General features: G+C 45.5%; 4 protein-coding genes across 9 annotated transcripts; 3 read left to right on the top strand and 1 right to left on the bottom strand.

Annotated features, from left to right (window-relative positions):
• The first annotated feature begins 7 nt into the window (after window positions 1–7).
• LOC114848126 (RNA polymerase II elongation factor ELL-like) lies at window positions 8–6,845 on the top strand. Of its 4 annotated transcripts, XR_003784360.3 has the most exons (14): window positions 8–346; window positions 1,757–1,801; window positions 1,910–2,031; window positions 2,320–2,480; window positions 3,153–3,451; window positions 3,561–3,685; window positions 4,328–4,826; window positions 4,920–4,956; window positions 5,043–5,109; window positions 5,275–5,446; window positions 5,700–5,744; window positions 5,862–5,944; window positions 6,149–6,258; window positions 6,350–6,845. XR_003784360.3 is itself a non-coding variant. In XM_029138351.3 (13 exons), the coding sequence occupies exons 1-13, from the start codon at window positions 29–31 to the stop codon at window positions 6,447–6,449; spliced, it is 2,073 nt and encodes a 690-aa protein (XP_028994184.1). In that variant the 5' UTR covers window positions 8–28; the 3' UTR covers window positions 6,450–6,845. The 4 variants fall into 4 exon arrangements, 3 of the variants coding, with proteins under 3 accessions (XP_028994184.1, XP_028994186.1, XP_028994185.1); XM_029138351.3 differs by lacking the exon at window positions 6,149–6,258; XM_029138353.3 differs by having other exon boundaries at window positions 6,149–6,845.
• A 607-nt stretch (window positions 6,846–7,452) lies between these two features.
• On the top strand, window positions 7,453–11,878 carry d2hgdh (D-2-hydroxyglutarate dehydrogenase). Of its 2 annotated transcripts, none has more exons than XM_029138355.3 (9): window positions 7,453–8,029; window positions 8,111–8,168; window positions 8,239–8,378; window positions 8,516–8,709; window positions 8,801–8,969; window positions 9,055–9,198; window positions 9,386–9,495; window positions 9,591–9,756; window positions 9,897–11,878. In XM_029138355.3, exons 1-9 carry the CDS (start codon window positions 7,720–7,722, stop codon window positions 10,157–10,159), a joined length of 1,554 nt encoding a protein of 517 aa, XP_028994188.1. In that variant the 5' UTR covers window positions 7,453–7,719; the 3' UTR covers window positions 10,160–11,878. The 2 variants fall into 2 exon arrangements, with proteins under 2 accessions (XP_028994188.1, XP_028994187.1); XM_029138354.3 differs by having other exon boundaries at window positions 9,353–9,495.
• Window positions 11,087–16,069, bottom strand: acvr1l (activin A receptor, type 1 like). The gene is made up of 10 exons (XM_029138356.3): window positions 15,919–16,069; window positions 15,234–15,317; window positions 14,514–14,765; window positions 14,190–14,407; window positions 13,892–13,991; window positions 13,662–13,808; window positions 13,233–13,508; window positions 12,963–13,160; window positions 12,736–12,866; window positions 11,087–12,541 (listed from the first exon to the last, which is right to left on the bottom strand). The coding sequence occupies exons 2-10, from the start codon at window positions 15,304–15,306 to the stop codon at window positions 12,410–12,412; spliced, it is 1,527 nt and encodes a 508-aa protein (XP_028994189.1). The 5' UTR covers window positions 15,307–15,317; window positions 15,919–16,069; the 3' UTR covers window positions 11,087–12,409.
• A 12-nt stretch (window positions 16,070–16,081) lies between these two features.
• On the top strand, window positions 16,082–22,756 carry otomp (otolith matrix protein). 2 transcript variants are annotated; one of them, XM_029138358.3, is made up of 10 exons: window positions 16,082–16,170; window positions 17,641–17,841; window positions 17,938–18,074; window positions 18,238–18,340; window positions 18,490–18,675; window positions 19,000–19,174; window positions 19,288–19,355; window positions 20,121–20,305; window positions 20,632–20,803; window positions 21,016–22,756. In XM_029138358.3, the coding sequence occupies exons 2-10, from the start codon at window positions 17,751–17,753 to the stop codon at window positions 21,024–21,026; spliced, it is 1,128 nt and encodes a 375-aa protein (XP_028994191.1). In that variant the 5' UTR covers window positions 16,082–16,170; window positions 17,641–17,750; the 3' UTR covers window positions 21,027–22,756. The 2 variants fall into 2 exon arrangements, with proteins under 2 accessions (XP_028994191.1, XP_028994190.1); XM_029138357.3 differs by lacking the exon at window positions 16,082–16,170 and adding an exon at window positions 17,345–17,561.
• Window positions 22,757–24,531: the final 1,775 nt, after the last annotated feature.

Below are 24,531 nucleotides of genomic sequence, written 5' to 3'. Positions count from 1 at the left end.
TCTCAGATGAGTTAGGCGTCATGACGTAATGCGATGTTCTCCAGAACGGCGCGCGGCGGCAGAGGAGCAGCGGCAGCAGGCAGCACGCGCGCACTCTCCCGCGCTCGTCGGAGGGGGGGCTCTTTCTCCGCTTCCTCTCGCCGATGTTTGTGCGCCTCTCTCGGGCTCCGTGGCTGCGACCCGACGCTGCCGGGTGCGTGTTGGCGGCGGGATGTCGACGCTAGCGGGGGAGCGGTGTTACGGGCTGTCCAGCGGGAACCTGAGCCGCGGCGGCAACGTCTCGGTGCTTCACGTCAAACTCACTGACAGCGCGGCGCGAGCCATTGGCGCCTTCCAGAGCAGCAAGGTAAGACGGAGCGTTCCGTGCGCCGGGAGTCGGCGGTGTCGCGCCACTTCCACGCCAGGCGGAGAGAAAGGGGCTCGGAGGGCGGGTTTCGCGCCGCGCCGTTCAGCCCAACTTCGCTCGTGTCTTCCCCGGCTGCTGCCTCGCGCGAGCCTCCGTTTACCCGTTGCATAATGCGATGCGGAATAGCGTCCCCGCGTAAAAGACAGCTGATCTCAGCCGGAGTCGAGGAGAGTGAAGAAAGGACGCGCGCGCGCTTGTGTGTGTGTGTGTGTGTGTGTGTGTGTGTGTGTAGTGTGTGTAACTGGTGGTAGCGGGGGCTGTGGGGTCGCAGCACAGAGACCGAGGACACGTCGCGCTTTAATGTTCGATGGGGACGCAGGAAAACGTTTGACCCCGTTTTTCACATCAATCAGAGGCTGCAGGAAGTCAGCGATGTCAGCGGTCGTGTGCACTTCCTCGCTTTAGTGATGCCTAGTAATAGTGATAGGAAATTCCAACGAGATGCAACGCACGCACGCATCTCTTCTGGTGAAAAGGTGAAAAAACCGCACAGTTTCTGACAGCTCGGTAGTTTTGGTGTCACGGTTGTGATGCGACGAGGTGGCGTCACTCCAGGAGTAGACTGCGCGCGTGCACCACGCCGTTACCGTGAGCGCGTCTTTATATAGCGGTAAGCGTGGCCGTTCGTGACCCACTCGACGAACAAAGCGCCACCTGGTCCTCGCTCGCATCAACAGGTGGACTCACATCCTCTCCCCCCAAAAGGTCAATTAGAGTCCAGTCATGCATAGTTTCCAGCGACGCTGCCTACGTGTCACTGTGGCCTATCGCTTCTGCATTTTTTCCCCAGACTATTTCATGATGATGGGATATTTTGTGTCATAGGAGTCATCGCACCCTTATGTGACCAGCTGCTGCTTTTAAACAGCAGATTGGGCTGCTATTTAAAATGCATATGAAGCCACAGTGTTCAGAAAGTTCTCAGTTCCTGATATTGGTTATTTCAGGCAGGATGCAATGGCGATGATCACACAAGAATAATTATTTGTATTGCGCTCGAACCCGTATCCTGAGATGGAGCGTTGCAATAGGTATAAAGATAAATATAAAAATAATGTTGTGTTCATATGATAAGTGGTAAAGAAGGGATTCTTTACTTTAGTGTGTGAGGGGGTAAAGGTTGAGAACTAGTGCAATAAACTGTACAGCTCTGAAGAACGGTTTACAGAAAATGGCCCATGGGTTAGTAATCGCAGGTGTGAACCACAATGAAGGAAAACAAAAGCACTAGTTGAAAGAGTTCAAACCACAAAACATTCAACATGAGTTCAGTGTTGTAAAAGAGTATGTGTTGATCAGTCAGGTGTTTGTGTGTTAATGACACACTCAGCTTATTTTTTTCTATTTCAGGGTTGGTCTTCCCGTCCCACCATCTGCTTTAATGGAAATCACGGGGTAAGAAGACCATGTGTTCTTGTTAAAATGAAAATAATTCATTACATTTTAACTATAACGGTCTCAGTATCTGCACTTTGTCTCATTTTTCTTTTATCCACTTTACAGAGAATCGCTGTCCCGTGCTCGGAAAAGGGCGACGAAGTGCGGATCTTCACCTTCGGTGTGACTAATGTCGCTCGTGACAATCCCCACGGAAGCTTTGATTGTGTCCAACAGCTCCGCTCTGGGTAAAATGCAAAAAAGCATCTTCAAATACAAAACAGCTTCCACCATTTAACTTTAGGCAACAGTAAAAAATGTAAACACTTATGAGGCCTTTGTGGTTTTTAGAAAACCAGAAAGTGGGGAAATCACACTTTTTATGTTTTACACAACATATTTATTACTATATTAAATATTTATAACTGTATTATTAGTTTGTCCAAAAAAATCTTTTACATGGAACAGACAGTGTGACCTGAACGCTTTATCAGATCTGACTGTACTAGCTGTCCTCCCCTCGTCTTCCCTCGCAGCCCTTCTGAGGAACTGTCATGTCTCGGGGTGATTCAGAAGAAGATGACGGTCAACGCTACAGATGACTCTTATGATAAGGCCCGTCAGAGCATGGCCCAGGCTGAGGAGGAGACGCGCAGCCGAGGGGCCATTGTCATCAAACACGGGGGACGCTACCAGGGTAGGAAACGCCAAAGACGCTTCCACACGCTCGCTTTTCTTGGTCGCACAATGGACGATAAAAGGGATAAAACTGGCCTAAGGACAATTTTGTACTCTGATGATTAAATCCAACAAAAAGCACAGTCAGCCATATTGCACTGGTTGTCATAGCAACATGTGTGGCAACAAGTCACATAGTAACAGCCTATTCTGTTTTGTTCTGCAGCACTATCGCATGGGGTTTTACATAGATTGTTATTGTTTGCCTAAATACACATACACACAAACTCCAACCGTCATTAGGTTAATGTTTGTGTCAGTTTTTTCTATGTCTAACCACCACTTCCTTCTGAACAGATATGTTAACCAGTGAATGCACACATAGGCACAAAAAGCGCTCAGCGTCACGGTGTGTACCAGGTCTGATGATCTTCAGAGGAAGCCTGTGGAGAAAAAAATATCATACTCAGGCTTGTGCAACCATGCGGTTGTTTTCTAAATGAGACAGCAGCTTTTGCTGACAGAAACATGAGCGCATCTTTGTAACCAAAAGAGGAATTTTGACATTAGGTGTTCTGCCACAGGACAAATGTAATTCTCTGGTGTGTGTGTGATGTGGCGTATTTAGCTTCACCAGATTTCATATGAAGGTATTCTGTCTTTTTGATGTCTCATTTTCTTTTCCATGCAGGCAAAAAGGTGACTGTACGACCACCAGCTCCAGCCCTGGCCACCCTGGCCAAACCCAAACCCTCATCCCAGTCCTTGATCAGCAACATTAAGAGGAGAACCAACATGCTCAAAGTAAAGAAGGATGCATGTGCGCCAAACAGGAGGAGTACTGGAGGTGTACAAGACAGGCCTCTTAGGGAGAGAGTCATACACCTGCTGGCTCTGAGGCCGTACAAAAGGCCAGATTTGATCTTGAGGCTGCAGAATGATGGGCTCTCAGAAAAGGACAGAGATCTGTTGGACTCTGTATCGACAGAGGTAATTTTGGAGTTTAGAAAGAAAGACATGAACTGGTGACGCTGACAATGCTGAAAACTAACAATCTGTTTCTTAACACTTACTTTTGTGCGTGTCCGTGTGTCTGCAGGTTGGCCAGCTAAACAATAGAGACAACGCGTTTGTTCTGAAGGACAGTCTGTATAAAGAACTGCAGAAGGACTGGCCAGGCTACACCTCAGGAGACCAACAGCTTCTTAAACGCATCCTTGTCAGGTAAAACATGCAAATGATGTGTTATGGAAATGAACAGAAATACTGTGTTCAGCACAATGTGCCTATTGCCAAAGCAAACTACTGGAGTTACACATGCTGTCCTAAACAAACATTCTGAGCAAATGAGCTAAGAAGAATTAATTATTATCTAGAGAAAAATGATTTGCTTTTCCTCAGCATCTCCAAAATGTAAAAAATTATGTGGATTAGTAGAAGAATTGACTTTTCATTTCAGTCTCTTTTAGCAGTAAGTCACTTTTATTTGTTTATTGACATTATTATCAGGTTGTTAAAGCTTCACAAACAGGATATATTCAGGTACTCGGTGTGTATTAACATGTGCTTAACAACCCAATAGTCTGATTCGCAAACAAGAAGTCGCATAATTGAGGAAAACATTGAGGATTATAGCAGGGACAACACTGATACTGGAGGCTTAGCCAATATGTTGGCTACTAGAAGAGAGATACTGGAAATGAAAGTACCAACGCTGCTTTGCTATTCAGCACTGGTTCCACCTGTTAACAGCAGCCTTGAGAGTAGCGGGTGACTAGTGCATTCAAATCAGGTTTATGCTGTACAATACAAATTTATAAGCTCATGTGAGTTTATTTATAGCATAATTTTCTTATTTCTGTCCAGGAGACTGTTTAAACCACAGCAGGCCCTCCTCACGGTCCCCAAGGCCCAGGTCAGCCCGCTGCGAGACACTCCTAATTCCTCCCCAGCGCACCGTCCTAAGCATTCCCTACCTGAAGAATACTCAGACCCTCCCTCTAGTAAGAAGGCCAGGATATCGCACTTGTCGAACAAAGCATCCTGTGACATATCAAGATTGAGGCCGTCTGAGCGGCCGGCTCATAAAAACGTCACAGAGGCGACAGCAGATGGCAGTCAAAAGAACTCACTTGACCCACGAAAGCTGTTTGACTCCCTGTCAGCAGTTTGTCACCAGGAGGAAGAGGTGGCCAAGAGGCTACAGGTACCTCTAGCTGCTCAGGAGAAGCCTGGAAGCACAGAATGTCTCCCTGAACACCAGGCTCAGCCTGACTGTGACCGGAAGCCGTCTTCTCTGACAGTGCCTGACCTGAGCAGTCGCACAGCCAAGAGGAAAAAGGGCAAACACAAACACAGAGGCCAGGTGAGCACAGCAGGCCTGGTGTTACATGCTCTGTCAGAGTTGGTAAAAATGTCATTATCGTGTGAGTCACTGTTTGTTTGTTTGTTTGTTAAGGAAAAAGATACATGGAGAGAGAAAAAAGAAGCCTCAGGTAATAGTTCATTTGTTGTAAATGAAAGACTTTTGGCCTCAGTGTGTTAGTATTTTTAATCTGATGATCTGCTTCTTTTTTTCCAGATACAAAGGAAATTTTGTTTGACTCCAACGTCAGTCAAGCAGACAATGACTCAGCTGATTATTTATTGTAAGTAAATGTTTCTTGGTAGTTATAGCTATAGATGAACATTTTTTTTAAAATCAAACCTAAATTCCTAGGATAAGGTAAACTTCACATAAATGAGCAGGAAATGTAATTGCACATCTCACCTTCAGTATCAAACCGTGGAATCTCTTTGATTTCTCTGCGTAGGAATTACACCCCGATTTGTAGTCCAGAGCAGCGACAGCACTACAAGCAGGAGTTTAACAACGAGTACAAGGAGTACAGAGAGCTGCATGCTCGCTTCAACAGCGTGACGCAACAGTTCATGGCGCTGGACACGCAGCTCAAACAGCTCCACCATGAATCCCATAAATACAAGGTAACACAAACGTGGCTACATGCAGGAAAATGCACGATATTTGGGTTGGCATTAAAACATAACCAGCATGATTTCAAATATTAAATACTATATCTGTAATTAAATATATAATAAAAGCAGTAAAACTATTTCAACTTTGACAAACTTCTAAAACTGAACTATTTCTGTTTTTACTGGTAAATTAGCTTTTTGTTGAAATGATTCCTGTTTCTACCTGTATTAATTTGCTTCTGTTTTTGTTTCTGTCTTGCAGACAATTCGTAATAAAATTCTTCAAGAGTACAGTACAATTAAAAATGTAAGTTTCTTCTTTATAATTCTCAATACTTGTTTATAATTCTCAATACTCTCAATCCTTGATCACTGAATTTACTCCCCTTTTTTCATAACTTTTTTTTTTCTTTTCTCTTTTTAGTCCAACCCCAACTACAACCAGGACAAGATTCGCTGTGAATATCTACACAACAAACTGGCCCATATCAAGAAACTTATATCAGAGTACGACCAACACCAAGTCAATGTGCATCATTCTTGTCCCAAATGACTCAGATGAGTGAACATGGAAACGTATATTAAACACCCTGAGGTTCACGCTGCTGAGCTAAATGCCATCGAGCTGGTTTAGATGGTTGTGGCTAAAGTTGGGAGTTATCTCTGTGAAGCAGCAATGTGTACACAGTCTTATAAGCTATTTTCTTACAGGAAAATATTTCATGTATGGAAGAATAAGCTGTGACTTGTGTGACGTGCCGCCAAGGACATGTGAAGCAATGATAGTTTTACAAACGCTGTTAAACTACAACTGCTACGAGGTGCTAACCCTAAAACCACCTTTAGATGATCCTCCCAATCACAAATTTTATTTTGTGAAATTAGTGTTTTTGCTTATGTGTCTTGGTGTAGGCTGGAGCATGAGAAAACGCTGTACGCTGTACATACCCAGACTGCTCGGAGGATGGGTCTCTTCCTCAGTGTCAGAAAAGAAATAGCAGCTGGAAGCTGATTTGAGCATCCTCAGACCTCTGTCCTCCTAATGTTTTGGTGAATTAAAATAGTATTATTGTTTCTTAGTTCACCTCAGTTCTGACTAGATATTTTAAGTATTGTCTTTTGAACGTATTATCAGTGTCTGGACCAGATTCATAGTATTTTACTGGTGTTATCTTTTATCCGATTCTCCTGGAATGCAGAAGACTGTTATGTTGAACATATAGTAAACTTCAAGTCATCTTCAGGGAATTTGCAGTGTGAGCTACAGTACAAGTATTGTTGTTAAAAGCAGTTTGAACTTTTGGTTGATTCTGAGAAGGGTTAAAAAAATGTTGCACGCAGCAGACTTCACTGCATGAGAAATAAATCAGGTTTTGTCTGATGAAATAAAAGACATGGAGCTGTTTCATTTTGGTGAAATAAATCTTTGTTAATTTCATTCACCTACTTGAAACAATGTCATACTGTGTACTTTGAATGTATTGTAAATACGGTCACTTAAATAGTATCAGTAGGTTTTGTATATATTGGTTACAATTCTGAGGTTAAGGATATAAGTGGTAATTGGGTATAGATGTGCTGGAAAATTAGAAGAATCAGTGCATTTATTTTACCACATTGAATACCCAGTTAGAAAGCACAATGAAAGATATTTTTCTAAAGTTCTGAAATAGGTTAGATGCTTTAAGTTTCTAAAAATCAAACAAAAGTAAATTGGCCTTTATGCTCAAACGGTTCTTACAGAGGAAATCTGCTTTTAAGCCATGGTTAAGTTTCCTTTACAGGCACCGTCAAGCTGAAATAAATTATATGTATATTTATAGTGAAAGTAAGTAATGTAAAGGAAGAAATATTTGGTTGATTTCTTTAAATCTGTGCTGTCACAGTTAACTCCTTCCTCATTGGCTGTTCAATGATAATAAAAGCCCATGCTTATTGGTTGAAGCTTAAAAAAGCCCTCTGATTGGTCCTTATTTTTTCTATTGACCTTTCGCCTCCGGTGCGGCACTTTGCGCTTGCTAGCAAGATGTAAACATTGAATGTGGCGTCTGTAAGCGGCACAACTGTAGTGGCAGGTTTGTAACGGACATATAACGCACAGGAAAGGGGACAGGCGGACTTTAAGATAGAGGCCGTTAAGTCAACGTTTAAGCCGAGTAGAGAAAGCTGCTCGCCGTTTCTGTCAGTGTCTTGTAGTCGAGCTAACTTATTAGCCTGGTGAATTGCGTGGCACGTCGTGTTGTCTCTGTCGCCCGTTTTGCCACATCTGCATCTCTCCAGAAATGGCGAGACTTTTCAGAAGTACACAGCAATTCGGGAACGTCCTGGGCCGCTGTAGAACACACGCGTGTGCAGCGACACCTAGACGTTCACCTGTAGAACACTGGTGGCTGTTTGGGTTGTGCTCACACAAGCTGCACACCGTTGCAGATGGCCCCAAGTCGTGCCCCGCTGCGGCCCCAGGCAGGCTGCCTTTCTCCACAGTCACCCCGGACGATTTGGACTTCTTTAGGAAGATCCTACCAGGCAGAACCATCACTGACCCAGACCTGCTGCAGTCGAGTAATGTGGACTGGCTGAAGACTGTAAAAGGTGAAGCCTAGAATGGTGGTCAGCTTATTTTATTTTTATCATTGTACCGTCATTATTGCATGTTACTAATTTCTACCACAGGTTCCAGTGAAGTGTTGTTAAGACCTCGAACGACTGAAGACGTTTCTCAAATCCTCAGGTAAAGGAAGAGGAACTCATAGGCACACATTGCCTATCCAATGCTTATTTATGTACTTGCTCTCCTGTAGATACTGTAACCGCCGTAACCTGGCAGTAAACCCTCAGGGAGGAAACACGGGACTTGTTGGTGGGAGTGTCCCAGTTTATGACGAGATAATCGTCTCTACTGCCCTCATGAACAACATCCTTAGCTTTGATAGTGTCTCTGGTAAGTGTTAAATGCTCACATTTTTTTCTTTAGGAAGAAATAATATTAAAAATAATATTTTTTTACAATAGATAAAAGATTTATGTGTGGTATATACTGTGTATTTCTCACGGCCAGTCAATTCACTCGTCTGTTAGGTATTCTGACCTGCCAGGCAGGGTGTGTTCTGGAGAACTTGACCCTCTACCTGGAGGAGAGAGATTACATCATGCCACTGGACCTTGGGGCTAAAGGAAGCTGTCAAATTGGAGGAAATGTGTCAACTAACGCAGGTGGACTTCGACTACTGCGATATGGCTCCTTGCACGGGACAGTGCTGGGTCTGGAAGTGGTATGAAAAGTCAAACGTATCTGTAGTTATTCAAGCTCTCTAAATCACACTGAACAATGTTAAGCTTGAATTTGTTTTGAATTATTTGCAGGTTTTGGCAGATGGGCGGGTGCTGGACTGCTTGTCCACACTGCGCAAGGATAATACTGGATATGATCTCAAACAGCTGTTTATAGGTTCAGAAGGAACTCTGGGGGTCATCACAGCAGTGTCTATCCTTTGTCCGCGGAAACCCAAATCTGTGAATGTGGTTTTTCTAGGTAGATTATCTCCTGGCTTCTCAAATAGCATCAGCTGTTCATTTTTACTTTACCATTAACGTGTTTGTGCCAACTTTGTTTTTAGGCTGTGAGACATTTGAGCAGCTGCTGCAGACATTTCAGCTCTGCAGAGGCATGCTAGGAGAAATTTTATCAGCCTTTGAGTTTCTGGACAGTGAATGTATGAGACTGCTGAATACACACCTCAAGCTACCTAATCCTATATCTGGTAGGCACACACACAAACCTAATCTGTTTCTGTTTGATGATGGTTGTAATCAATCATTCCTCATCATACTGCTCCCCTAAATATGTTAGAAATTAATGTTAAACCTAGTCACATTCTTTGATAACTAACACATCCATTTATTTTCCATCTACAGATTGTCATTTTTACATTGTTATTGAAACATCAGGTTCTGATCCGAGACACGATGGAGAGAAACTTCACAACTTTCTAGAAGAGGCAATGACGTCATCACTGGTTAATGATGGAACAGTGGCAACTGAAGAGTCTAAAGCTAAAGTTTGTCTGTAGTTTTATCCCTAATAAGTTATATAAGCTATCATACAATAATTACACAAGGATCCTCTTCATGTTACTCTTCTGTCTGTGTGAAGACTTTGTGGTCGATGCGCGAACGTGTCACGGAGGCACTGACTCATGATGGCTACACCTACAAGTATGACATCTCCCTTCCAGTGGATCGAATCTATCAGCTGGTGACGGACATGAGAGAGCACCTTGGGGATAAGGCTAAGAGTGTTGTAGGGTACGGACACGTAGGTAAGCTGTAAGCTGGAAAGACAAAGACAGTCTAATACCAGATGTAATTTGCTGGTATTTTTTGATTAATACATCTTCAGTTTGTCATTCTGAAACCAAACCAAGTCTAACCCTTTAATCTACTTGCACCTCTTTCAAAGGTGATGGTAACCTCCACCTGAATATCACCTCTCCTACTAAAGACCCTGAAGTGCTTGCTGCCATCGAGCCGTTCGTGTATGAGTGGACAGCCAGCTGTCAGGGCAGCATCAGCGCTGAGCATGGACTGGGCCTAAAGAAGAGGAACTACATTTACTACAGTAAACCCAGGCAGGCTGTGGCTCTAATGAGTGACATTAAAGCCATGTTAGATCCCAAAGGCATCCTCAACCCATATAAGACTTTACCAGATAACCTGAAATGACCCAGACTGCCTCCGTGCTGTGGGATAACGTGTGTGTAGAGCCCATGTACTTTTCCACACGTTGTCTGGCAGCCCATGAAAACCAACTGAAGTCTGTTAAGTAGGTTCCTATAGGGCTAATTTAGGTTTTCTGTACAAAGTATTTCTCTCCGCCTGACTTCTGCTTTAACAAGCTGCTGATTTTGTACTGCGGTGGTCTCATTACAGGTGAAGTTAGTTAGCAGCTACTTGAAATCTGGTCCATTCCTTGACCTGCAGAAGTAGAACTTGAATATATTGTACCTGTATTAAAACATATATTTCAGTATAGCTGAGAATGAAAGAACAATCATGTTCAAATGTAGACATTTGTGTGGCCGCCAGTAGAGGGCAGGCTCTATTCTGTAACTGACAGCTTGGTTTTGTCAAAAAGCACTTGTATAGCAGAGGTGATGACCAACAGTGATTGGTGTCATCACTCCTGTTCATACTGTCAGTTAGGAGAGCACTGTTGACTGTGCAAATAACACAAGTGATGGGAGACAAGTCCACAGATGTCTGAGTAAATAGACGATTAAGTTTAATATGATTCTTCAGCTGAGTTTAAGTCTCTGGTGTTTTGTACAACAAATTCATCCTTGAACTACAGTCACTGTGCTGCAGCTCAGCAAGGAAACGCTGAGCTAATTGAAACCAATCTGCTCAGTCCTCATTATCTTCAGATAAATTCTGGAAAACATTTTTGCACAGAAGGATGGTCCCACATGACTTGCATTGAAAGCACAATAGGAAGGGGATTTTAACAGCCCGCATATGCAGGGGGTGTGATTCCAAAGAGCTGGTCCAGGTTCACTTTAGCACCGGACTATTTTTAAAGCACTGAAACAGTAATTAAACGCTTGCAGAAACATGTCTAGAATAATTATACAGACAATGTAATCGTTAAGCAAGAGTGCAGTAGTTGTTTAATTATATATAAAAAAAGACAACGTAACATTGGTTTCCAAAAAAACAAACCCAGCATTTGAACAAATTCATTTGCAACTGCACACCTACAAGCTGTAGCAGTTTTCAAATAAATTTAAAATTGAACAGTTTTCAAATGAAGATGAAGTAGTTTTATTGTTCAGGCAACTTGTACAGTGTGGCGTGATGGGAGAACGGATTAAATGAGGCCCAGTTTACTACAGGCCTCAAATTAAAGTTATACAAATCCTCCGGATTCTCTCTGCTTGCACAGAAGATTATAAACGAGCCACAGTGAGTTTATGAAATACATCAGGCAGAGGATCAACTCAGTTCATTGTCTTAGATACAGTCTAATTCCTATTGGCAGGTACTTGTGTCTACTCCAGAAACCACCAGCATAAACAAGTAATATCTTTAGTATTCTACAGTGCTGTCCTGTTCAGAACAAGCTCTCCAGTAATATCTCTCCTTACTATTTCTCAACAAGTAATTTCCTACTAGCTCCATTAATGGGTATAGAAAGTTCAGAGTAAATACCTAATGTATGTATACAGTCAAGTTTCACGAGCCACCATACATCGATCATTACACCAGTCATACATATTCTCAGTGTGGGAACAGTGGAGGTTGAATACATAAATATCAAATTTTTTAAAAAGTTTAAAAATTATTGATACTATTGGCTCTTCTCCTTTTTGTTAGTGAACATGTTTCTGTGTTTGTGACAATAGTTTAATAATAGACTTGTAATAAAGCTAAATGAAGAAAACATTTTTGGATTGTCTCTCAGCAGAATGCCACAACCACGTGCAGGAAACACTGGCTGGGAATCAGAAACTGAATTGTTGAAGACTCGCACAATGTAGTGTTTGATGATGATGATGTGTGTGTGTGTGTGTGTGCGTGTGTGTCTGTGTGTGTGTAGAAAGGCTAGACCCAGAGCAGTCTTACGTAGGCTTTGTAAAGCATTAGGATGGGGTAGTACCGTACGCCATGGTCCTCAGTCAGCTCACAGTTCAGGTCAGTGCAAACACATTGGCAACTGGTTTGTGTCCCGTAGCAAAGGCTGGCTTGTTCACACGAGTCCAAACATCTGTGTGGGCTTCTGAGCCAGAAAGAGGGATGTTGGTGGAAGGCAACCACAGAGAAAGGAAGAGAAAGTGAGCGCAAGAGAAGGTTGAGGCTCGATGACACTGAAAAGACTTCTCCACTCCTTTTGTTCGTCCCCTTTTCACAAACTCTGGGATCTTCTCCAAGCCAATCCCTGACATCAGACAGCTGCCTCTGAAGCCCCTATGCCTCTCACGACTCCTTGCCCTTCTCTAAAGAGCTGTGAATCTTGTCCAGGGTCTTCTTGATGCGTAGTGCCGTCAGCCTCGCAGAAGGGTTTTGGTACCAACATTCCTTCATCAGCTTCACCAAGGCAGAGAGAGTCTGAACGGAAGGAAACAGATGGTGAGACGGATGGGAAGCGGGGGTCCTGCTGTGACACGCCCACTGCAAGGCATCACTGACTGTGTAAGCTTTTACAAGTACAGTATAAGGACATTCTTAGTTTCAGCAGCATATGGCTGTGGCCTCAGACGTACTCAACGAGAGACCATTGCTCAGTAAATAGATTTACTCACAGGATCAGAAAACCAGCGGTTGGGAATGAAAGGCCTCTGCTGCTCCACACACACCACCTTCCTCATATCCTCAAAGCTTGGGTCGTTTGGCACCTGATCGTAGAACGGAGGCTTGTACTCTTCCACAATACCTAGAATGAGAAATTGAAATGGTTAAAGAACCAAAACCACGTTAGGGGCTGTTTCTGAATTTAGAAATGCAAGTCACGCTAGCTTTTACAACTCACCATTGCTGTATGTGCGCCTGGCTATCTCCCACAGCACCAGTCCAAAGGCCCAGATGTCTACTCTCTTATAGGCATCAAAGCAGTCGGTCTGAATGGTTTCATCCAGGACCTCAGGCGCCATGTAGCGCTTGGTACCAACCTTTGGATTGTTGCCCACATCCAGGAGGTTGTCTGCCTGAGAGTGAGTCACAGCCAACCCTGAAAAATGCAAAAAAAAAAATTAACACCTCACTCAACACCACACAAAGCTGTTCAAAAACAGTAACTGACCCAGGTCTGCGATGCAGCAGCGCAAATCCTTTGTAACAAGAATGTTTTTGCTCTTCAAATCACGATGGGCAATGGCCGGTTTCCCCTCTGTGCCAAAGATCTCTGTGTGCAAGTGTACAAGGCCGCACGCTATGGACGCCGCCATTGCCAGGCCCTCCGTTGTCTCCACTGCTACTCTCTGCAAGTAGTCATAAAGGGACCCGTTCTCGTGGTAATGGGTAATGAGCCACAGCTGGGTGCTAGAGTTTCGAGAGGTCATGTCAGATGCCATGAAGCCTGAGGTGAAAGAGTAAAGAGAACAAACTCCTAAATAATTACTTCTCAGAAGGTTATACTTTTTTGTTAAAACTAGTTTATACTGGATAGATTCATTCAGACGAAAGGCAAGAGTCAGAAGCATAATTCAAACACAATTCAATCTGGACTCACCCAGAATGTTTTCTTGTCTAAGTAGCACAGTATTGTAGATCTCTGTCTCTCTGAACCAGGACTTTTCATCCCTTGAGGAGAAGATTTTAACAGCCACGTTCTCCCCCTGCCACTGACCCCGCCACACCTCTCCATACCTTCCTTTGCCTGGAAACAAGGAAAAACCGTGAGTCAAAGAAAAAAAACAAAAAAATTAAACACTGTTTGATTCAAAATCTTGTTTTACCTACCAACACACTCTACCAGACTGATCTGTCTGGCCACAGTTCTCTGGACAAGGAAGGGAAGACCAGAACCACTACCTGACGTACACGAATGGTCCAGCAGGTCCTAGAGACAGTGACTGTATGTGTTAAGGTTTACATGGAACATGCATACATATACGCACAAAGCTGTTGGGATTCTGCGAGATTCTTACATCCAAATATCTGCTTTTTACAAAATTCTTAGTTTGTCCAAGCGCCTTGAGTTTAGGTTTGTGAATTGGTGCTATATAAATAAACTGAATTTAATCAATAATAATTTTACCGCTAAAGTGCTGTCTCCCACATTAGATGTGATGAGGCCGTCTATGGCTCCCTGCTCAGTGTCAAACTCCTGCAGCCTCTGCAGACGCCCATGGTGGAGCCTTCGGCACGCCAACACTGACACGGCAGATAGTAGAACCAGAACCACCACTGGACCAAGGACAAAAAAAGCTAATGTCTCCACAGGATACCCGACCGGTTCACCTGCAGGTTCATCGCCTAAACAGCAAGAGCAGAGAGGAGGTACACAAGTGGAGAAAGGTGAAAACTTTGATGGTGGGTTTTTATTCTGAATATGTTACAATTGTTATGCGATGCTATTAACCTGATGGAAGCAGAGACAGCAGAGTGCTCCTGGTAACGTTGCTGTTGCACATGTCCTTAGAACAGCAGATAAGTGCCTGGTAGATGGACGGAGGTGTGGAGCAATGTAAACGAATTTTCTCCGGGCCAATTAGACAGCCCCACTCATACACCACCCCAGTACTGCCAACATTGACAGAGGAGAAGCACTGGGTGCCCTGACACTCAGTGGCCTGGCATGTAGTGCTATCACACAGACACACCAGCTGTCCATCTGTGGAGCAGAACAAATGAATTCATACATTTTACCATATTACTATGTATTTAAAGATTTATATTGACTAGGAAACAAGGAAAGAACCCCCAAAAAAAGTAATTTTGACCACCTGACAAAACCCAAAACTAGGAAAAAACATTCAGCAGTGGGACTTCCCACGCTTGAGGCATGGAGGCAAAATGTATTTTTAAAATCCTCCAATTTTCTTAATCTGAAAATGAGTTATTAAAACCATGCCCCTTCAATAAATAACATGCTGTGTCGTGTACTTGTCCAGTAATGTAGATTACAATGTAAAAGGCAGCATAGACCTGCCTGTCTGCTGTCACTGAGATGGGCGGAATACATTTTTGTGCCACTTCCGAAAATATGTTGCTCATGAACGGTGCAAGTGTTTGTGCAAAGCAAAAAGCATGCGGAAGGAAAAGAGCAAAGGTACAGTTACAAGAGAACTGAGGACATTACCTGAGCCCTCAGCTGATGTCTGCAGGGTCTGCAGCAAGAGCAGCACAAGGACATGGACGCTGCAGGGACCCATGTTTCAGTGCACTAACAGGGAGAAGAGCAGTTCAAATGAGAGCACTCGTGCAAACTGGATAATTGCATTTACCCTCTTTAACGTGTCGCGAGCGCCCCTGTCAGGGCCTCAGACTAAAACAAAGCCACGGGTTACAGAGGATGAACAAGTCCTCGGTCTGTCTTTGTAAAGGGGTTATTTAATACACAGCCCCGCGGGGCACAAAAAACATACGTTGAGCTGCAACTGGCGTAAACATGTGTTGACCGTAATCTAACCATTAAATACCCAAATAACAAGCTAACCACTACAGATGGCTGTAACGTAAACACGTATTACTGTCGTTCTTCTTCTGCGGACTAAGACAGGCTATTTACTGGTGCACCATAAATGCAAATATCCAAGCCTCGTGTTTTGATGTAGTATAATCCAGTTACTCCAAGTAGACCGCAGACTCGCGACCTGTTTTTCTTTTTTTGCTGCGGCTAACAGGCTATTAACAAGGGGCTATTAGGCGCACACAGCCGCCTCCGAGGCGCCAGGCAGACAGACGCCGTTAGCCCCGCAAGCTAAGCTGGCTGTACGGCACAAAGCGGAGCCCGGCGAGCGCCGGCGACACAAACCAACACCTACCTGGCGCACGAAGCGCGGCCTCTAAGTCATTCTGTGGCGTCTGTGTGCGCGTGCTTTGCGTTTCATACGTGCATTTAGTTTGATTTGCAAAGTAAGAAGCTGAAAACAGGACCACAGCCCAGCCCACCCACTGGCTGTCTTCCCTTCCAGCCCCGCATGACGTCACCAAAACATTACCGCCGAGGTGCATTGTGGGACAGAGGAGTCCTCCAGAAAGCACCAAAAGACCACCGAAGTTAACGATGCTATCAAGTGAGAATAACATAAATTATGTTTTGACAGTTTATGAGAAATTAAAAAAAAAAAAATTCAAAGCCAGAAAACAGCTAGGATGAGTTAATAGTGCCAGAGTTACGTGGTTGCACAGATCAGTCTGCAAACTGACTCCATATATTCAGATTATATGTGCAACTGGTAAAATACTTGAATAAATGTAGTGGTGTTTAATGTATTATTTTAACATAATAAAGCGGGTGTTCAGTTTAAAAATATTACTCTGTATTTATAGAGTGGGTGAAAGGCAAATGTTACAGCTTTTGTCTGTTACACTAATGGTAACGTCCCTGTTGTGTATCTTCCTGTTTTAGTAAGAAAGTAAATATACTTCATTTGTTAAGCCCTTCAAGACAACTGGGTTGAACAACGTGCTGTACAAATTAAAACAAGATAATAAGAAAAAAGTACTAGCACAACAGTGTAAAACCAATAACAATTAACAATGTGTCGAATGCCATTGAAAACAAATGGATTTTAAGAAGCAATTTAAAAACCGACGAAGAAGAGGCCTTTTAGCTTTTTATCATTTTGTCACCTGTTATGGCGTTATTTATTCTATAGGCATCATCATAGTTAAGCCAGTATAAAACATATTTAAATCAGGAAACTGCCTGATGTACAGTGTTCCTCTGTAGCTGTCCCTTCATCCATGCGTGTGAAGGATCAGATACCCCGGCCTCCCCGCCCAGCACAGAGCTCCCTCTCTCTCTGAAAGCTGCACGAAAACTAATATGACCTTTAATGTGCTGAGCAATCATGCAGATCTGAGATTGCACAACATTGCAACTAAAAGGTGGACTGACGAACATGTGCATTTCACTTCTCACCTACGGAGACAGATTTAATTTTTGGTTCGCTCTGACGCTGTTTTAGAAAAATCTGTGTGTGTGTGTGTGTGTGTGTGTGTGTGTGTGTGTGTGTGTGTGTGTGTGTGTGTGCGCGCGCACGTTCATGTGCGTGCGTGCGTGCAGAAGGAGAAAAGGGAGAACTGTATCGTGTAGCCGATATGTTTTCCCTCCACTGGCTCCTGTGGCTGTGAACAATAGCTGGTGCTGTTTGTTCTTCCTTACCTGCGGTTTTAGTCTCCAGTGAGTTGGAGCAAGCCCCACTCAGTATCCATTCTCTACGAACACAGCTCCAGCACAGAGGCCCATTGTCTGCAGCTTTTTAATTAAAGACCCCGGGTCGACACTCTGTGCCAGGTGACCTAAACGGCTCCAAGGCTACATATGTCTCCCACTATCCTCTCTACTGGGGATAAGTCTCAGTGGATAATTGGAGGGGGAAATGCTATACCGCTATCATGAGATGGAGGAAGGATTATCTACTGAGGACTTCGACTTAAGAAGCACGGCTAGAGGAATAATGTAATGTTTTCTTCTTTCTGCATCCAGCTGCCTTATTCTCCCACCTTTTACCCTCTCCCCCTCTTTCCATCTGTCTCAGGACCAGGTTATAAGAGGAGGAGGGGGCACCTGAGTGGATTTTTTCAATGAAGTTCTTCATCGCTCTTGAATTAGACAGGTTCCCAAAGCAGATTTCGCACCAGAGCCAACATGAAGCGTCTCGAGAGAAACCTGCCCTCAGGTTTTCTGCTTCTGCTGCCTCTTCTGTCCGTCAGCTGTGTCTCCAATCCAAAGACTACAGGTAGATATAATGGGACTGGCTTATGATTTACAATAACTTATGTGCATTTTGTTGTTTTAAGTTGTGTTTAGTTTTCGCCTGGACTCTTTTGTCCAGTTTCCTGGTGTGTGCTGTCCGATGCTGAAGAGCAGAAGTGTCTGGATCTGGCTGGGAATGCCACGGCCCGGAACGTTAGGGGAACGCTGCAGTGCGTCCGCGGCCTGAGCACCAGAGACTGCATGGACAAAATCAAGGTATCCGTGGAGACAGAAAGGACATTTTTGCACAATTAAGTCTGGATTTGAACATATGAAAATGATATGATAGACTGAAATTTCTCAGCATGTCCAAATTTCTTAGCCTTTTAATATTTTGTGACTTTATATATGACTCTGACCATATATGTGTGTTGCTCAGAACGGGACGGCAGATGCCGCCTCCATGTTTGCAGATGACATATATGCGGCTGGGCTGTGCCACGGCCTGGAGCTGTCTGCAGGAGAGTCCCACAACGGAGTGGGTGAGTCCTAAGCTCGACCTCTGCCAGGAAGTCAGCAGCCTCAGCAGCTAGAGTCCACCATCAAAGCTACGCCATGCACCACAGCAGATGTTCCTTCCTTTTTCTCCATTATCTTTTCCGATTACTTCACTCCCTAATCGCTCTGTTAGACGGCATCGGCTACTACGTGGTGGTGATGGCCCGTCGCTCCACTTCGGACCTGTCGCTGCTGGAGATGCACGAGCGCAGCTCCTGCCACCCCGGCATACGGACCACGGTGGGGTGGACTGTGCCCATTGGCTACCTGGTCAACACCTCCCAGATCAGTGTGGGGGAGCAGTGCAACTTCCCCAGAGGTGAGTGGGACAGGGGCTCACGACGCGCTGTCCAGGACACATTTGGTGCCACAGTCGTCTAGTATGAGGTTATTACACCACCCTTCAGCTGCAGGCGCTCAGATCAACTAGTCCCTGTAGTATTGTGGTGGAGTCATTCATCTCTGGGTTTGAACTTTACATAGGATTTGCATTAATAATAATAGAATTCTATAAAAAAAGCTTTTGTCATATCGTTTCATCAGTAGTGTCAGCTAATGGGCTTTATTAATAATACAAATGATATCAGGGCATGTTTGAAAGTATGGAAGAACCAAATCCTGAGATTTGCCTCGTGTTTCTCAGCGGTCGGGAACTTCTTTGGCTACAGCTGTGTGCCAGGCGTGAAGGATCCCCAGCATGACCCCAGAGGCAACAACCCCAAGAACCTGTGCGAGGCGTGCATCGGAGACGAGAACGACCGGCACATCTGCGCCAACAACCACAAGGAGAGACACTACGGGGAGTCCGGGGCTCTGAGGTACAGAACCGGAGCTAATGACATGGCAAACGGGACCCGGTGGTTCTGAATGAAAACCCAGACCATGCCAGGGACACTACACCAACGTGCATGTGTTGTGTCTTATATTCCAGATGTGTGGCTGAAAACCTTGGCGACGTGGCTTTTGTCAAACACACGACGGTCTTCGACAATATGGACGGTCAGTGTTTACATAGCGATGCAAAGCAGTGGTTATATAACGCTAAAACCCTAGGATTATAATAAGAGCGGCAGCCAGAGACCAGCAGAGAGTGCGAGTCCTCGTCAAGACACAGGATGTCAGTGTTTCACAGTCCTTCGCTCCTACACATGCAGAATACAGTGATCTGTGCAGGATCTGTGCTCGCACGACAGACAAACAGACGGGAGATATATTTAACCGAACGCCAGAGAGGAGACGCGGACGCGCAGGCAGGACAGACGGACAAACACCGAGGCGCCCTCATTCTCCGTTTTGCTGCATCTGCTCTTCTGCTTTAGGCAACATCCAAAATTAATGGCGATCATTATCCCGGTCACGCTACACAGACTCCGCTAGTACAGCGGAGGAGAACAGTTTGACGCCGGCCCCGCAAACGCTGTAGCTGCTTAACGAAGCGTGCGCTCTCATATGCTTCAGAAATGTCTGGAGCCGGACCAATTAACGGGGGTCAAGAAAACACAGAAGGTCCGGGCTGTTGCCTGGGGAGGCAGAGCCCCGCTTCAAGGTGCTCTACCTGTTTGTTTGGATAAGTGGGCTTTGTTTGTATTGACTTACAATGATGTGATGTATTCAGTGCATGAGGTCAGTATCCAAATAAGCAAGAAATCCACACATGGGATTTTTAAGCATGAGACAATAAAGAAGTCATATAATCAGAATAAAGCTGCTGCTGAATGTAAATGGTGATGGGGGTTCAACCGCTGCTCCTTGGCTCCTGTCCAGGTAAGAACCAGGAGTCCTGGGCCCTGGACCTGGAGCTGGAGGACCTGAAGCTGCTGTGTCCCGACGGCACCGAGGCCGGTCTGGACGAGTACGAGCGGTGCCACCTGGCAGCCGTTCCCACCAACGCTGTGGTGGTGCGCGTGGAGGATAAGTGTCGCGTCTGGAAGTACCTGGAGCGTTTACAGGTGGGCGCGGTACAGGTGTTTGTGTGTGTGTGTGTGTGTGTGTGTGTGTGTGTGTGTGTGTGTGTGTGTGTGTGTGTGTGTGTGTGTGTGTGTGTGTGCTCGCTATCGATCCGCCTTGTCTCAGAACACAGGTATCTGCTAAAGTGTCATCCTTCTTCCTTACTGAGCGCGTGGGAGACGGCGGGATGACGGATGCGTCCTGCGCTGATCCCCTGACGACACACACACACACACACACACACACACACATGCACAGATCACACCCACGCACATCCATGCATGCCCTCATGTATTAAACGCTGTCACACACTTTCTCTATCCTGCAGAATGTGTTTGGCAACAGCACCGAGGGCTTCAGCCTGTTCAGCTCAGCAGGCTACGGAGAATCCGATCTGCTCTTTAGCGATGCCACCCACCACCTGCAAAGGGTTCTGGGTAGCTACACCTCTTGGCTGGGCCCCACTTACACCACCATGCTGCAAGCCTTTGAGTGTGAGGGTAAGTGTGTGTGTGTGTGTGTGTGTGTGTGTGTGTTTGTGTGTGTGTGTGCGCCGATGTGCAAAAGCGTGGATCTGTGGATGGAGCGAGAAGCTAAGTGGGCAGAGAGGTGCGTGCGTGCGTGCGTGCGTGCGTGCGTGCGTGCGTGCGTGCGTGCGTGTGTCTGTGCACCCACTGCAGCTGTTCTCATTACTCCGCTCTCCTTCCAACAGGCTTCTGCTGATGGAACAGGAGGAAGACATCCAGCGCATCAGCTTCCACTCCATCCCTCTCTCCCCTGCTTCCGTTCTGCATCCCCTCCCTGCCATCTGTGTCCTTCTGCCTCGCCACGTCTCCTCCTCTCTTTTATTTTTATATTTTTTTTAGCTTGGCCTGAATCCTTGCCCTCTTCCAACGTAGTACATCTTCTAATATCCTGCCTGGCAGGGTAGGACATTGCTTAGAGTGGCTAATTGGCTCGGAGAGAACTTCCAGATTAACGTCCATGAAATTCAACATGGGGGTTTTAAGCGAATCCGGAGACAGATTTAGAAACAAAAGGCAGCGCTGTAGTTTTGATGGTGGCAGACTTTTCCTCCGCGCCCTCAGTTCCTAACCTGTACTTGGGAAACTATGCTCTTCTCAGCCTGTTGCATTAGTCTGAGCTTCGGTACCGCCCTCCCTCCTCCCACAGGGTCCGTCTCTGGCACTGAACAACTGGGTGCTATTAACTTTTGAGCTTAGAAGTCTCAGTTACTCTATGTGTGTGTTTGTGTCTGTGTGCATGTGTGTGACTATACCCCTTTTTTCCCACAGCCATTATTGCCCTAATTGGCAGTCTGGCGTATTACGCTGTTCGTGTGTGAGCGAGAGAGAGATAGAGAGAGAGTGTGTGTGTTTGTGTGTGTGTGTGTATGTGTGTGTCTGTGTGTGTGTCTGTGTGTGTGTCTGTGTGTGTGTTGGTAGGACTGCTGCTTTCCCATGGCTTGTATAGCTTACGACTCTGGATCACTGCTTTCTCACGTCTGGTATGATGGACAGCACCGTGCCAGCTCGCTGTTTATTGTTACACTATACAGTTAGGAGGGAGCGGATTAGAGCTCAGGCTGCCTTCAATGACCCGCGAGTGAGTCTTTCTTAAAAACCTTTGTTCCTTTCCTCATTTGTGACAACATTTGCATCTAAATGTTCTCTTTAAAACCCCCTTTGTGCCTCACCTGCTTCTGTTTTACCTACAAAGCAACACCTATATTTTAGCATGGCTACCAATAGGCACTAACACACTGAGTGTAAGCATCACTAACAGGACGCTGGTGTTACGAGAAGAAATTAGTTAGTGCAGTGTGTAGTATTAAAAAATTGTCACAAGGAGACAATTACTGAATTAATGTGCTATGACAAACTGGTGATTATCAAGAAAACGCGTACGATCATTTATTTTGGTGACATGTTTGGGTCACTGTAATTAAAGGAAATCACCAGCCTGTTTAAAAAGCCTTACTTGACACACGGAATCATGTACTGTAAAATGTTAAACAGGCTGTAATTCTCATCTATATTTTATTCACACTCTGCACCGCGGAGCATGACAATAAACTCACACCGGATGAAGTTCTCCTTATCGGCCTGGTGTTTGACCTCAGTGCGCTGCCAGAACACAAACGCGGGAATTTTGAGTTCATCTGCGGAGACAATGGGGCGTTTTTGTTGTTTGTTTTTTTTTATTACAATTCTCTCATATTTCTCCTCCTGAGGCGAAACCTCATGTCACGCTTTGAGTCCTGACGGTAGAGACTCCCCCGGGTGTGAATGAGCAGCTCCTTAGTGAAGGCTAAAGGCGACTCGCCTCCTCGAGCTCTGCTGTGAACCATTGGTGCTGTTTGTTTGAACAGTCTTGATGAAAACGCCTGAACGCGTAGGGCTGCAAACCTTTTTTCTTTTCCAGCCAATTAAACGTACGATGATAAAAGAAAATCACCCTCTCTTCCTTTCTAGCCGACTTCTAATTATTCTGAAACAGCTACATGATCTCGGTGTGGAAATGAATTTTTGCTTGATATCATCTCTCTTGCTCCGACCCACACTTTCTTCTCTCCTTGTCTTTCTGGCTTACACACACGCACACACATAGAAATGGGCTGTTCAGTCATTTAGGGAAAGGGAAGGACGCAGGGAAGCAGGGCAGGAGCGTCTCACACACACACACACACACACACACACACACACACACACACACACACACACACACACACAAAGGCCTGCATACAGGTACTCAGGTGGAGGAAGCGCCTCCCAGGCAGGCAGGTGAGTCAGGGATACGCTGTCATCGTAGGTGGTCCCCGCTCAGAATGCACCGAGTGACCCTGAAGGCATCACTTCACCCACATTCTGAGCAGTAATCCTCTGGAAAAGGTCTGTGCTCATGATGGAGGACATCCATTTAGCAGCGAGCAAACACTGTAGGCTGAACTGCACTGCAGCACAGTGCTGCAGCTCCTATCTCTCTCTCTCTCTCTCTCTCTCTCTCTCTCTCTCTCTCGCTCGCCCTCTCTCTCTCGGCCACTTTACTGTAACTCTCAAATAAAAACAAGTTCCTACAGCCCTCCTGACTCGTGGTTTGGTTATGAAAGAGAGAAAAGTGACTCCGCGCCAGATGTGGAAAGCGTGAAAACAAATCACGGAAGTGACCGGACGTTAAAGCGAGGACCAGTTAAGAGTAAACCTGAAGGAACACGAGACGGCGACGGCAAAACATGAGACACACAGGGGTGCGAGGACCGGGTGGGTGAAATATTTTATGAAAGCGAAGCAGCAGCGTATAAAAATACTCCCCCACAGGTCCTGCAGTCTAAAACTGAAGCAGAGGTACTTTTAACACGCCACGGTGGGAAAACACAGATGGCAGTAATAAAAAATAAAAAACATTTAGCAGCCTCTGCTTATGGACGCTGTGCATTTTACTGAGACGCTGTGATACTGATTAGTATCACACATTAGTATTGATCACTTTGTGAATATGATTCTGCAGAGTAAAGCTGCCCAAACCGTCTATTAAGACTAAACAATTCATGTCACTTCCTCTTTAAATAGCTGAACCTATAAAATATAGTTATCTATTAAATAACTGGCTTGTTATTGTAAACTGTGAAAGGCTTTTACTTGTTCGTACTGATACTCGTTGTGCATCACATACACTGACTCAGATCCCGGTGCGTGATAACGGAGAGGCCCGGGACGCGTGTGACGCTGCAGCTGCGCGCACTTCCCGCGTGTTTGTGGGCGTCTCCGTCTCGGCTCGCGCGGGTGACGGCGCGGACGGGAGACAATTTGAAAAAAAAAAAAACGGCGGCGCAGAGATGGGTGACGTTGATGGAGGGGGAGACGGAGGGAGAGTGACGGGTGATCCATCAGAGGCGTAACTGTCATTATGCAATTACCACCCATCCTTAGCACCGGCGCTAACCTCCCGGCGCGCGCACACGCGGGCTGCGAACCCACGCGCGCTCGCACGCGGCGGGGAAGTCGCAGTGAAGTGGTGGAATCTCTTACAAAAGGCGGGTTTGTGCGGTGCGGTGCGGGCGGTGAGGTGAGGTGAGGCGGGACAGGGGGCTTGGCGCGGGTGCCTCATATGCTTTTAGTGCAGCAGACCTTAAAATTCGCACCTTCTCTCGTGTCTCCCCCCTCCTCGCCCTCCCGCTCTGCCCTTCTCCCTCCATCTCCCGTTCCCACCGCATCCGCGCTCCCTCCCC

Source organism: Betta splendens, chromosome 22 (genome assembly GCF_900634795.4).
Source record: "Betta splendens chromosome 22, fBetSpl5.4, whole genome shotgun sequence".
Taxonomy (NCBI): domain Eukaryota; kingdom Metazoa; phylum Chordata; class Actinopteri; order Anabantiformes; family Osphronemidae; genus Betta; species Betta splendens.
Note: the sequence above shows the minus strand (reverse complement) of the source record. Positions and strands in the feature narration are given on the sequence as shown.